The following is a 14547-nucleotide window of genomic DNA, read 5'->3' as shown; positions in this document are numbered from 1 at the left end:
GGATTTTTCATCCATTGTGGTACCCTTAACATCAGTGACAGAGAAGAATGCGAAATTTGTATGGGGATCGGAGTGTCAAAACATCTTCGATCAGTTGAAGAAAGCACTCACTACAGAGCTAGTTTTAACTATGCCGTCAGAGCAACGAAATATGTGGTATTTACTGATACTTCAAAACTTGGATTGGGCGACGTTCTCGTGCAAAATGACCGAGTCATAGCGTATGCGTCTAGAAATATGAAATATGTTGAGAAATGCAATATCTTTACGGATCATAAAAGTCTTAAATATTTATTCACCCAAAAGGATTTGAATATGAGACAAAGACAGTGGCTAGAGCTCGTTAAGGACTACGACTGTGACATTAGCTATCATCCCGGCAAGGCCAATGTAGTTGCGGATGCTTTGAGTAGAAAGGGGACACTTTTGGCATATTTATCAATACATAGACCTCTACAAGTGGAAATTCAGCGCTTTAATCTCGAAGTTTATGACAAGGGAGATGTCCCTAATCTCGCTACATTGACAGTGCATTCCACTTTGCGACATAGAATTAAAGGCGGACAGTCGAATGATGAGGAATTGCGGAAATAGAGATAGCGAGATGAATCAAAAGGCAGCATGTTTAGTGGTGATTCACTTAGAGTTGAAATTATGATGGAAGCTCACAGTACCCTTTATTCCGTCATCTCGGAAGTACCAAGATGTACAAGAACATGCAACTTTTATATTGGTGGCCTAGAATGAAATGAGACATTATGCGCTTTGTATCCGAATGCTTGACATGTCAACAAGTGAAAGTAGAGTATCAAAGACCGGCAGGAATGATTTTACCACTCTCCATTCCCGAGTGGATGTGGGAGAACATTACTATGGATTCGTGGTATGATTGCCAAAGACAGTGAAAGGACTCAATGCCATTTGGGTAATAGTGGGCCGTCTTACTAAATCAGCACATTTCCTACCAGTGAAGACGATTTTTTCCATGACTTAGTATGCGGAGATATATATTCGATAGATAGTTAGACTGCATGGGATTCCTGTAACGGTCATAGGCCATGGCATAGTATGGGCCTCGGCCCATACCCACGCACCATTACGCATAGGACTTGTCCAGACCAGGCACTGGAGTTTTTAACCTTCCCAGGATTAGAACCTAAGACCTCCTGGACTTATATATATCTTGGCAGCAATCCTGGTACCAAATGAACGGCTCAACAATAATCTGGATAATAGGAGCCAATGAACGGTATCGATAACAACTGGAATAATGCTAGAGCAACAACACAAGGGAGCTACATCATCATGCAACTAAACCGCCCTACCCAGTATGCGAGGTATGCCATGTTGTGCTGAATAACACCCCTGACTCGGCCTCCGTACAGCTGATACGATACAACATGATGACACAACAAAATGAACTAGATGACAAAATCACAGCTCTCACCTCAAAAGGCAACACTAACCACGGGATTGTTCAATCACATCTACGATCTCATGTGTATAGGCTTATCAGCCACACTATGATCCCGAGATAAACAACAATGTCAGTTAACAATGGATATCAACAACATGCTAACAAGAACGATATGGCTCACCATGAATGTCATAACAGAATGTCCTATGCCAAATGCCAATAATATGTCACAATAATAAACATATATCACAACGAAGGCATTTAACAAATTACAATAGTCAACAAGTCATAAATACGATCAGTACAACATAGAATGACAATTAAACATAATTTATGTGTTTCCGTCGTATGTTACCGAGCTGTAACATACCTATACCAACTTGACAATCCAATATCAACTTTACTTCAAGACTCTCTGCCTAAACAAGACAACAATAAGTCGATCATGAAAACTACATTTTATACCAATATCCGATTTGGCACAAAAGAGTATAAAATTTATATCTCGCTCAACATTAACTCAAATCAATATCCGCCAATTGGAAATGAAAGAAAATTAATTATCTAAGTTTTTCCAGTTGAAACCATATTAAAATTCCCAATCATTTGAACCCAACATTACATTGAACCCAAGATATAAAATCTGCTCTCGGATAAAATTCCAGCCACTGAGCAGTTCCAGAAAAATGAACATAACTTGCACAATTCTTATTGGAATTTAACGATTCAAGTCTCATTTCTAAGGCAAGACAGGGTATACAGCTTTCATTTGAACCAAAAATTCGGAATTCGAAGGCATGAAGGTTAAAATCCAGAATTACAGTAGGTATTCTACAAAGTTAAATTTGAATCTGGTTTTGATACATTTTGACAGAAAAAAATCATAACAAATCTGTTTCTAATCGAAATTCGATGATTCTAGTGGCTCTAGAAAGCTAACAAACAGAGCTAGAAGTTGTATTTGAACTACAAGTCGAGATTCTTAGTGCACAATACACATAAACTCGAAATTCAGAAACACAAAACTGAAACTCAGCAACTACTGCACAAAAACAATGCTCACAAAATGGAGCTTTGATCTGCTCGCTTCCTTGCTAAAAATTCACTATTTATGACTCAAAACGAAGCTACTGATGTAAGGAAGACAACCCTTCAAACCGATCGAGATTTCGACGCCGGACAGAGGAGATATCGCGATTCCACCGCAGCCGTTACACAAGTGACGGGAATGGAGTTTCTTTCTTCTCTTCCTTATCTCATTTCTTTCTTCTCTCTCTTAGGGTAAGTTATGTATGTATATATATACACATGTATATTTGTTTGCTAAGAATAGTAACACATGCTCAATAATCCTGGTTTTAAATTTATCTTGCTCCCGTGTATTATTTAAACTCTATATGTATTTTATATCGTTAAATTCTCCGATATTCTAAAATACATATTTTTAACACACTTCCTAAATATATTTGACATAAATAATTATTTTAATTTACAACTCAATAATTATTCTAATTATGTCAAATTATCGGATAATTAATAATAGGGCATACAATCTATAATTGGATCCTTGGTAAAGGCTATAAAGGAAGAACCACATTACATTTGTGTTATTTTTTTTGTATGATTTAAATAATAAAAATTAATAAATTGAGAAATTAGTCATGTATGTTATGGTTTTCTCTAAGTTATAAATTTTTTTTGAAAAATTATATGCAAAAAAAAATTATTATTTTTATAAATGTATGACATATTGGATGGTTAATATGAACTTTTATTAATTATTATTACTAATGGTTGTGATAAATACATGAGACAAACGTGTTTTATGCATGTAACATTATACATACATTGAATAAATAAATGAATATATATACTTCTATATTATAATGACATTCGTTAAAAAAACATAAATTAGGGAGGTACTTCGGAAATAAATAAATGGAAGTTTGTGCTTTTTTTCCCAGAGAAATTGTTAAGACTATTTTTTGTGAAACGAACCAAGATATAAAGTATTTAGATAAATTCAAAATTATACCATGATTTTATTTAATTATTATAAAGTGTTTTTATATTACATATAGTAAAAATATCAACCCATATAATGGGTTTTTTCTTGATCTTTCTACTTGGTGTATGTTATTATTATTTAATATTTATATCATTAATATGAGTAGTTATATTAAAAATTAAATAAATAGTAAATTCAAGTAGCTATGTATTCGTGCTAGACTTTTAAGATCGAGGAACATAGATCTCGAGGGGGATGCCGGAATTATGGGATAGACTGTCGTTTGATTAATATTTAAGAGTTTAATTTTTTCTATCAATATTTTTTCGCCTGAGTCCGTCACACAAGATTTTTCTAATAAGTTTATTTGAATCACGTGATTTGTAGAATATTGTGTTAGTCTGGTTTGTAGAATACTATGTTAGCCTGATAATTTATCTAGTTCATACCGAAAAGTAGTGGTTGTAAGTTCTATTATCATTAAAAAAATAAAATTATATAGAAAAATTAACTTTAATTTGAGAAATGTTAATATTTAAAATATCTAAAATACTATTACAATAATTATTCTATATGATGATACTCCATAATGAAATATGAGGACTTAAAATATTAACTATCTTATTATTACTAACAGTTTTTTCTAATTAATAATAATTCATAAAACTAAATCAGTGGACAGTGAATTTAAGATGATTAAAGAGGGATTATTTCATCCTACCCCTGCAGGCAGTGCCTGCAGGGGCACATCCAAGGGCCAGAATTTTTTCTGGCCCAATTTTATTTTTTTTAATTTTTTTTCTCCATGAGGTGGAATCTCAACCACTCATATGGGGTGTAGGCACTGCCCACACACCCATAATCGAACTAACCATTAAAGAGAGATGTTTTTTTTTTTTTTTTGAAAAGAAAGAGAGATGTTATAGATGCACTAAATAATAATAATTTAGAACATATTACATTAATACAAAAATGCTTATAAGATTGTCTCACCAATTTATTTTGTTAGATGAATATTCGAACCGATTTATGAAAAGTATTATTTTTTTTTCAAAAATATTATTTTTTGGTGATATGAACCAGATCGACTCGTCTCACATATATAGATCCATAAAAATGACTCACAAAAAATATACTCTTACGTTAACGGGACACTATTAAAAATTAGGCTGTATATTGATCAATATTTTTGTGTTTTCTTAATATAATAATATATCTATATCTATATTATTTATTAAGTGTGGGGTTTTAAAAGATTTTATAAGAAATTACCTGCGTCAAATTACCATGGTCGTGATGGTTAATGAGAAAAAAATATTAAAAATACAAAAATAAAAAGCAAAAACTTGTGTGAGACGGTCTCACGGGTCGCGTATTTGTGAGACTCTCTTATTTGGGTCATCAATGAAAAAGTATTACTTTTTATACTAAGAGTATTACTTTTTATTGTGTATATCGGTAGAATTGACCCGCCTCACATATTAAGATTCGTGAGACGATCTCAAATGAGATTCACTCAAAATAAATACGATAGATTGTCTTGATGAATTTATTTATTTTACATAATTATATAGTATGGATAAAAATACACATTAGCTGCATGCAGGCTGCAGCATCCTTTAATGTACTTAATTTTTATTTTAAAGTCTAAATTTTATTTTTTCTTTATTTTATGTTTAAAACTGTTGGTTATTTATAAAAAAATTAAAACAAATAATTTTAATATATCAACTATTATTTAATATGATTAAAAACAATTAAAAAATCGGATTTTTTTTTGTTTTTTTAATCATAATATTGAGTTTATAATATCTGTAATTTCGTGTAGGTGCTGGAATTGCATGTGTGGCAAACTTCTATTGGCTGTAACACAGAGCTACGAAGAAAGCCAAATAATAATAGCAAATTAATAAAAGAATAATTAAGCACACAGCTCGTCGACGAATCCACACAGCGGGATTTGCAATGGCGGAAGGGCACGAATCCCAGTCTTCCGATCAATCTTCTTCTCGAGACTCCGCCGATCAGAAAACCCAGGTGAGGTTATTCATCCTTTCTAAGCTGCAATTATCTTTTATACATCTTTGTGTGTGTTTTTCTGTATAAAGGTTGTCGGTGGATGCATTTGTTGTGCTCCGGGGAGAATTTTCTGGACATACGTCGTGGTTTTGCTCATTTTTTTTATGGTTTCGTGTGCTTGATTCGTTAAGTTTTGTCAAAATGTTTGATTATTTTTTTCCTTTGACGAGACCATAATTGTGGGTTTGTTTCAATGATTTGACTGCTTTGTAACATTGGATTTTCAAATGATTGAGCTTGTAGGAAGCCAGGAAGGTGGTACATGTACGAGAACGAAGTGAAAAGTGTGTGGAGTGGGAGGTTTAAATATTCATACTTTAAAAAGCCTGTTGCACGCTGATAATGTCTGCCTGAAGTCTTATATGGCCAAGGAATCCATGAAATTTAGTTTTGAGTTGATATGAACATAAAAAAACTTGTTTAGCTGATCAAATATACATTTTAGTTCTTGTATGTTTTGTTGTGGTTATCATGGAAATTTCGTGTATAAGATATTCTAATGATTTTGTTATAAGTACTTCCCGTTGAACTGTTGAAGATCTCAAATTGTTGCAGAAAAAGGATGTACTTACTTTTAGTGAAATCAGTCATAACTGTTATCTTGTTGAATGAAACTAATGTGCCCAGCTGCATGGTGAATCTTGGATAATGCAAGAAAATGTTTAAACCTGCTCTTGGTTTTAAACCTACAAAACAACACACAAGACTTTATCCCACTAAGTGTGGTAGGCTATATGGATCTTTCTATGACATTGTACCTTATCTCATATTATTCTCATCTTTATTTGGATAGCGAATATCATACTTAATTGTTATTATCCAAATTTTTTGTAGTCTTCCTCTTCGTCTATTAATATCGGTATCTCATAACTGGAGCCTGGCCGCCTTTTTGTGTGTCCATACTATGCCAAGCGTGTCTCCCTCAATTTTTCTTCGATAGGCATAACCCCAACTTTTCTCTTATATATTTGTTTCGTAGTCTATCTATTATTATATTGTCCCTACATCTACCTTGGTATCTTAATCTCTGTGACTCTAATCTTCATGTGTTTGCTTTAAAGTCCAAATTCGGATCCATATAACATAGAACACATACCGCTATTCTGTAAAAACTTCCCTTCGAGTTTCAGGGGTACCTTACGACAGAATATCAAACGCACTACGCCACTCCGACCATCCTATTTGTATTAAATATGATAAATCTCTGTCAACCCCCCATCTTTCTGTAAAATAATCCTGGATACTTAAAGGTCTCCCTCGCCGGTGATTCGACATCTCCATTATTGTATTGCTCGGGGTTTTAAACCTAAAGAGTATGAAATTTAAGGAGGTTGATGCTGGGGTAATTAAGATGGGTGATTTACGTAATAGGGGAAGTATAACTACTCTTCTCGTTTTAGACTTTCTAATCTATGAGCTAAGTTTCAAATAACAAAAATGTTGATTGATAAGGATTGTGATTTCTTTTCGAACGGATTTTTACAAATAATATGGAATTTTTACTTTCATCCAAACTTTGGTCTATTTGACTTTTGTGGTAGTATCCTTCACCTTTGGAAGAGTAGTTGTAAGACCTCTCGTAGATGCAATTTCTTAATGAGTTTTGAACTTCCTCCTCTATTGAATCAAAGAACTTCTAAATAAATAATTATGAAGTTGATGGCTTTCAGTATGGATAGCCAGGGATAAAAGATTGCTGGAAAGCTTAATGAACAAGAGAAATCATTATCAAGTATTCAAGTGATACTGGCTGTTGTATCTTGTATGCACAATAAAATATCAAATCAGTTATAATCAAAAGAAGTGTTCCAGACAATGTTAAACATGCTTTTCATTTCTTGTATCCTCAATGGACCTAGAAATGAGTTCAAGAGCTGTAATAGTTATCTCAAGCTAAATTTTTAATTTACTGTGTTACTTTTTCCAGTCATGGATATCCACATGTGTCATTATGTGTTCACAATCAAGAAGCAATCTGTGATTACACCCTTGAATGCAGAAGCGGGATATTATTTTTTGAGTGCCTGAATATAATACAACTCAAATAGTTTTCTCCAGTCAAGACTAAAAATTGCACTTCACGTGTGTGTCTTCCTTAATATCCAACTTCTGGTTTAATCCCCTGTCACTGTCACAGGTACCAACCGTTGGTGCCATAAAATCTCAAAATGGTAATGTTCCATTGTTTCCAATAATGTACCCTTCGCTAGTCCCTGGATTATTCCCTCCTCAGCAAGACCAGGAGCAGATGAATCGTGGGCCTGGCCTATATGCTGTTCCCGTTCTTCCATTTATGCAACCTATCACTGGGTTTCCTTCCAACAATCTCATCCCCTTTACCTACAATATACCCACGTGAGTATCTCATTTTTTGCATTACTTATATTATGCTGCATAATGTTCTATCTTTACAAACAAAAGAATTGATGCGGCATAATCTGGTAATTGTATTGTTGTTTATGATTTTTACTAGGTTTGACATTTATTTTCTTTACTGTGATGGAGCAGTCTCCTATGCTTTACCAGATCAGCAGACTTGAAGTTAGCCATATTATAAAATCCCTTTATTCTTGACCCATTGTACTATTGTAGGAGAAATATGAGAAGGAAAAGTTAAGCTTAGCACCTAATGAACTTTTTGTGCATCAGTAGTCTACATCTTGTATCCATTGTCTAGAATATCTATGATATCACTTTTAACCTAGTAAAACATGCCACTACAAGGAATAAACACTATTCGGACAAATGCTTAGAGAGTGTTATGATTTGCGTGCACATTCCGTTGACCTTCCTCTGACACTGTCCAAATGTCAAATTGAGTCTTTGGGCTGCTTTGTTTAGCTCTAACTTGTTTGTATGACCTTAATATCAATTAGAAAAAATATTTAGTTAGAGAAGTGGACTCAATTTTTACCCTTTCTTTTGTATTGACAATGCCTGTATCAGGGAACGTAGTTTGCCAGAGACCATAGGGATAGACAGAGAGCAGGTACAAGCTGTGGAGCAACAGCAACAAGAGGCTGGACCTCAAAGACAAGTTGTTGTTCGGAGGTTTCAAATTGCCATCCACATTGATGTATTGCTAATTTTGAAGCTGGCAGCAGTTATTTTCTTGTTTAACCAAGATGGATCTAAACAAAGACTTACTCTCCTTGTGTTTTTGGCTTCACTTGTTTACCTGTAAGTAGTTGAGAGTAATTTATGGTACTCTTTAATTTATCCACGATCTATCTAGTTTTTGCTTTGTATACATTGAATTTGTGCTCTTTATATGTGCTTGTATATCCACCCGTCACATGCTTATTCATCAGCATCTAGTTTTACAACTTGAGAGTTTTCTTTTTCTTTTTTCGATAATGCAGTTACCAAACTGGAGCCCTTGCACCAGTGATTCGGTGGCTTTCTCAAGGAATGAGAAGGGCAGCTGCACCTCCCCAGCCACCCAGGGCAGGTGTGCAGGCAGACAATATACCCGCTGGTGAAGCACTTGGAAATGAAAATGCTGGCATGGCAGGTCAACTACCCTACCCTCCATCGTTAAATTTGATTTTCCATATTTTTCTCAAGTCCCAAAAAAGCATATGATGCAAGATTGCTATTTCGAAATGAGTTCGTTTTTGCCGATTCTGTTAAAATTTGATTATTGGGTGCTGCATATGTTCCGGAAATATTATGCAAGGGATTTGCAGTTTTAGTTTGAAACAATGTGATTTTCTCGTGGCAGAGGAGCAACTTGAAGGTGAGGATGGGAATCAACGTGCGAACGATGGTAATAGGGGTATCGAGAATGAGAATGCAGCAGAAGCTGGGCAAGGCGAGGTTGCTAACCGTTGGTGGGTGATTGTAAAGGAAATACAAATGATTGTGTTTGGTTTCATTACTTCACTTCTCCCTGGCTTTCACAATGTAGATTAGGCTATCAAGTATGGAAAGCCCAAAAATGTTGGTCTTTAAACTTTGTTTGCTGCAATCGGAAAATGGAGAAGAAGGGTTTATACAAAAATGTTTTATTGCATGTTTACTGATTATATTTTATTCTCATCTACCAATCTTTTTTTAAAAAAAGAATATTTGAAGAAATTCTCATCAAGTCGGAAGCTGGAAAATCACAAAAATAGCTTTATACTCCGATTCAGTTATTTGCTTTGAAAAATGGTAGGACGAGACAGTACCAAACGATTAGACCCGGGGGGGGTGGGGGGAAGGGGGGATTGAGGCAGAAACTCAGGGGAAGGAACTAAAATTAAGTCAAAAGACTGATCGATTTGCGGGGAAAATGAAAAAATTATCTCATGACTTTCAGTGCTTTAAAGTTGAAACTGTTCGTTTCTAATGTTTTAATACTATTTAGATGTTCATCAGACCAGATTCGTGAAGTTTAAGAATCTTTGCGGCTTGCGAAAATCAAAACGGACTTGACAGAAAAATCCTTGAACGATTGGGAACAAAAACATTTGCAGCAGAGAACCATGTCGATCATCTGCAAAAGCTCATTCTTATTCTTAATTTTTACCTTATTAGATGGAATTTGTACATTCATGGATGGCTATATATGATACAATCAAAATTTGAAGTTCACGCAAAAAATAATTGGAAACGAGGGACTGTTTTTTTATCTAATCTACTCGAGAGAGAAGCAGTGACAACATCAATGGATGCATAACACAATCACATCTCAGATAAAAGATTGCTGATTTTTCTAAGCTCTTTGAGTGCAGCCATGGCTGTCACTTGTCCTTTCCCGACGAGACCGTTCTTTGAGAAGTTATCCAAAGATCCAATTTGACCACGCTGATCCTGTGGCAAAATTGATTCGATTACCTGCAAGATCCATACGAACAAGTTCAAGATTGATCGAATATCAAATTATAGAACCGATCATCCTGTTGTGTCGTAGATACATGCATTTGACAACTTCCTTTGATTTTGAGAGATGATATGACTATAACTATATTTTCCTTCATTCTTATATAATTCTGTAATCAGTGGCGCAGCCACACCGGGAAGGACATGGATGATCACAACCCTCTCTTAAATTTTTCTACTGACTCATATTTTTATGTATTATTGTTATTATTATTATTATTATTATATATACAAAAATATAATTTTATCCCTATGAATTTTTCGAATTCCAGTTTCAACCCCGCAAATAATCCAGTTATGCCACTATATGTAATATATAAATTGTTGTACCTGAATGTTCTCCAGCATGGATTGGCCCAGATTTCTCAAGCTAACCATGACATTCTGATCAACTGTCTCTGCCTTGCTTATTCGAGAAGATCCAAGACATGCATCAGCAGTTGAGCAACCAGCTACATTGTTCTCAGTATCTCCGCCGTTGCTAGTTTTTGCATCTTCGTGTGCACTTTTTTTCTCAGATGTTCCCTCACTAGCAGTTCTCCCAAACTTCCACAACCATTGGAATTTACCCGATATAGGCTTTCTCTCCGTGCTTGTTGCTGATTTTCCATTGGAATCTTCATTTTCTGTACTCTTTGAAGAGAGCCCATCCAGCGGATCAGAGATGGGAAGTGGAGACGACTCTTGGTCATTCTCACATGACTCAGAGTCATTAGAGTGAACAATATCAATGGACGAGTTTGGTGCCACACTACTTCCTGATTCGATTTCTTGAACACTACTTGCATGAGTAGGACTGGGTGGAGATGAAAAATTGGAAGACGTATCTTCACTCCTGCCATCACTTAAGTCGTTGCTCAAGTTCTTTTCATTAAGATCACCTAGTCCATTCACCTCAACAGGATCATGACGTACATTTTTATCACAAGCTTCAGTTTCTTTATCTTCATCTAAACCAAGATGCCGCTCCAGATCCTCCAATAAACCTCTCCTAACTGATGGCTTAGGAATTTTAGTTCTTTCGTTTTTCTTTGTGGGGGAAGGATCAGATTCAGTTCGGGCTAGGCGTATTCTTACTTTCTCTGACCAACCATTTTTTCGGTATGGAACATGTTTTTCCACAGAATCTTGCTTCTGCTCTTCTTCCTTGTGCAGAACTCTCCATCTCTCTTCCCAGTAGCTTTCACGCACCATATTCAGAGGCGTTAAAGGAGAAGCAGCCAAATCTAGAGAAAGGCTATGACCCCTGTGGTTCGTAGACTTTCTTGAGTCATATAATCCAGAATGAATAATCGGGGAATTTGATTTGTTTGCTTCTACTGCCAGTTCTTGAAAGGATTTTGCCTTTTCTATGAGTTTCACAAGATTTATAGTATAAGAAAAATTCAACAATCTTTGAAGACAGGCGGTAGCATTCTCAGTGGCAAGCAATGAAGATCTCAAATTAAGCATCATGGAAACTGCAAAAGCAGAAATGAATCCGCCCCTAGACGAACAGAGGACTCCAGAATAGGAGTCTACATTAAAGTCAATCGCTTTGGTAAATTTGGTATTTTCATGGGAAAAAATTTCGTCCCAGATCACCAAAAGGTCTTCCAGAGAAAATTCGCGTCCAAACAGCACTCGTAGCCAGCGGAGAGCAAAATATTGGGGTTCAACCCCTAATTCAACAAGATGGCTATGAAGAGATGAATCAACAATGGAAAGTAAATGATATAAGGCACCAGAGGCTTCAATTACCGGCGGAATTCCGCTATTGGAACTGTTAAAAGGTAAAGGAGAGAAGAACTCGGCCATTGCAACGGCACCTCCAGCACCATTCATTAAGGCATCAAATATAGAATAAGCGTCATGTTCCATAAATTTCTCTGATATTATGATTCCAAGTTCACCTTCTGCTCCATAGGCATCGGTTAATAATGCAATGGTTTGTATCTCGGGATCAAGTTCACTGAGACTACTAGATTTTGTGTAATTCTTTTCGAACCCATTCCACTTTTGTGAGGATTCGGAGAATTTCTTAAAATCAAACTTATAAGTCAAGTCATTTTCATGAAATGAAAAACCATCAAATTTATCGGCAAAGTGGTCTTCATGAGCTTTTCTCACTTCTGAGAGACGATCGACATCAACATGAAGAACATACAAAAGCGGAGCCAATAGTTCGTGCATTCCTGTAGAAAACAAAATGGTGAAATTCGTTGAACAGTTGAAAAATAGTTAAACTTCTGAACTTTAAGAAAACTTATAGAGAATTGAGAGCTTCCGGGAAGAAGTTGATCAATTTGCTTTGAATTAAACGCAAATCAATCATTTACGTACCTTGTCTGTAACCATACTCCGGATGTCTAAGGCACCAAAGCAACAGCATTCGCCTCAACATGCCTTGGCATTCACTAGTCTGGAAATAGCTGCCTCTTTTGGGATACAAACGTGCCAAATCTTGATCAACCATTCTCTCCAATTCAGCATTTTTGAAAAAACGACCCCACATGCTGTCTGCAGGACCAATAACATAGCTTAAAATACAGAAATTTGAGTTTATGAAAAAAGAAAAAAGAACCTCTTAGCAATCAGTCTATGAGGTTCTTGACAAGAGAGCCACTAGGAAAGCTCATATCAAATTACACGCACATCATTTATTAGAAGCTGGTACAGTAAAGGTTTAAATAGAAATAATAGTCATCGGCAGGGATTTGTGAAAGGGGATAGTCAATCTCTAGTTTTTATCGTAAATAAAAATTAAAAATATAACATGAAATCAGACCTGGGTTTTGTGAAAGGGGGTTGTCCATGACAAGATCAGGAGAATTGCTTCCATCTTTTGGAACATGTGGATCAACCAGAAGTTGTCTCCTTAAAGCAGCATACCTAAAACATAAACCAAATCCAAACATCCACTCATAAACTGTCCACTTTTTTGTGTCCAGAAAAACACACACGAATGAAACAAAAAGTAAAAACAAGCTGGAAAGCAACACAGAACCTTAACTTGCCAAAACAAAACCGGGCTAGTACAAACAAAAAAAAAAAGAATCACCTTCTACGAGAATTGGCCGTAACCCGGCGAAGATCATCGATTGATGAAGAAGGGGCAGATGGTAAAATCCCCAAATCTACGCGCCATCTAACCCCTCTGAGGTCTCCAAACCGACGTGAACCTCCGGAACCCAACACCGTCTCAGGTATCTCCACCGGAACCTGTGTCATGTGTAGTTTCTTCGGCCTTTTCTATTTTTTTTTTCTTTTTCACCACAATTTAGCTGAATCTCTCAAGTAAGTTTACAAAACCAATCAAGATCGTTTCCACACACACCAAAAGACTAGAGATTGAAGAAAATCTTTCGCCGAAAAGGCCGGATAAATCAAACCATAGGCTCGGAAGCCCAGAATTTATCCCAAAATATGTAGAATCTGCAAAGATAAACGTCAAAAACCCGGATTTTTTACGACCCTTGGACCCGAAAATTCAGAAAAATTGGAATCTTTTTCAGCTCAATAATTGAAGGGCATGAAGCGAGCGGATTATAAACCGCAAGAAGTCCAAATTCCGGCTGCTAAAAAATCAACTATACGAGAGAGGAAATTCAGAGAGAGAGAGAGATCGAAGGCGGAGAGGAATCAATCGGAGGCTGAATAGATATATGCTTATATTGACCAATCAATTAAAGCTTTTTTCTGCACTTTTTCCCTTTGCTGCATTTGACCATTTTGTTTTCTTTGCTGAGAAAAACAGAAGATAATGTTGTTTTTTCTGTCTTCTCAAATAGCAAAATACAATACAATATAAATAAATATCCTTTATTGGGATATTATTTTAATAATTTTTAAAAAAATATAATTTTGAGAAATTCAAATATTACGTGCATTTTAACACAAAAGCTTAGCTAGTAAGAATTTTTTCTTTATTTAAAAAAAAATGGGATATTTTTACACAAATTTAATGTAATTGTTTTTGTACACAAGAACTTTATTTGATAGATTTTTTGTAGAGAAAATGTTTCAAATATGTTGAAGAGTAAGTCTCATGTGAGACGGTCTCACGGATCTTAATATGTGAGACGGGTCAACCCTACTCATATTCACAATAAAAAATAATATTCTTAGCATAAAAAATAATACTTTTTCGTGGATGACCCAAATAAGATATCGGTCTCACAAATAAGACCTGTGAGAT

General features: G+C 35.4%; 2 protein-coding genes across 4 annotated transcripts; one reads left to right on the top strand and one right to left on the bottom strand.

Annotated features, from left to right (window-relative positions):
- The first annotated feature begins 5310 nt into the window (after nucleotides 1-5310).
- On the top strand, nucleotides 5311-9523 carry LOC140818491 (uncharacterized). 3 transcript variants are annotated; one of them, XM_073178450.1, is made up of 6 exons: nucleotides 5345-5462; nucleotides 5748-5804; nucleotides 7642-7859; nucleotides 8460-8684; nucleotides 8867-9018; nucleotides 9229-9523. In XM_073178450.1, the coding sequence occupies exons 1-6, from the start codon at nucleotides 5391-5393 to the stop codon at nucleotides 9417-9419; spliced, it is 915 nt and encodes a 304-aa protein (XP_073034551.1). In that variant the 5' UTR covers nucleotides 5345-5390; the 3' UTR covers nucleotides 9420-9523. The 3 variants fall into 3 exon arrangements, with proteins under 3 accessions (XP_073034552.1, XP_073034551.1, XP_073034550.1); XM_073178449.1 differs by having other exon boundaries at nucleotides 5347-5462; nucleotides 8451-8684; XM_073178451.1 differs by lacking the exon at nucleotides 5748-5804 and having other exon boundaries at nucleotides 5311-5462; nucleotides 8451-8684.
- A 459-nt stretch (nucleotides 9524-9982) lies between these two features.
- Nucleotides 9983-14095, bottom strand: LOC140817734 (uncharacterized). The gene is made up of 5 exons (XM_073177484.1): nucleotides 13411-14095; nucleotides 13138-13241; nucleotides 12693-12869; nucleotides 10701-12544; nucleotides 9983-10325 (listed from the first exon to the last, which is right to left on the bottom strand). Exons 1-5 carry the CDS (start codon nucleotides 13578-13580, stop codon nucleotides 10173-10175), a joined length of 2448 nt encoding a protein of 815 aa, XP_073033585.1. The 5' UTR covers nucleotides 13581-14095; the 3' UTR covers nucleotides 9983-10172.
- Between the last annotated feature and the right edge of the window lie 452 nt (nucleotides 14096-14547).

Source organism: Primulina eburnea, chromosome 17 (assembly GCF_022965805.1).
Source record: "Primulina eburnea isolate SZY01 chromosome 17, ASM2296580v1, whole genome shotgun sequence".
Classification (NCBI taxonomy): domain Eukaryota; kingdom Viridiplantae; phylum Streptophyta; class Magnoliopsida; order Lamiales; family Gesneriaceae; genus Primulina; species Primulina eburnea.
Note: the sequence above shows the minus strand (reverse complement) of the source record. Positions and strands in the feature narration are given on the sequence as shown.

Coding starts and splice junctions, on each gene's coding strand:
- LOC140818491 (XM_073178449.1), top strand. CDS start 5,391: ATGGCGGAAGGGCACGAATCCCAGTCTTCCGATCAATCTTCTTCTCGA. Junction 7,860..8,450: donor TTTACCTACAATATACCCAC/GTGAGTATCTCA, acceptor TGCCTGTATCAG/GGAACGTAGTTTGCCAGAGA. Junction 8,685..8,866: donor TTGGCTTCACTTGTTTACCT/GTAAGTAGTTGA, acceptor TCGATAATGCAG/TTACCAAACTGGAGCCCTTG.
- LOC140817734 (XM_073177484.1), bottom strand. CDS start 13,580: ATGACACAGGTTCCGGTGGAGATACCTGAGACGGTGTTGGGTTCCGGA. Junction 13,242..13,410: donor ACGGCCAATTCTCGTAGAAG/GTGATTCTTTTT, acceptor TTTATGTTTTAG/GTATGCTGCTTTAAGGAGAC. Junction 12,545..12,692: donor GGAGTATGGTTACAGACAAG/GTACGTAAATGA, acceptor TGTTTTCTACAG/GAATGCACGAACTATTGGCT.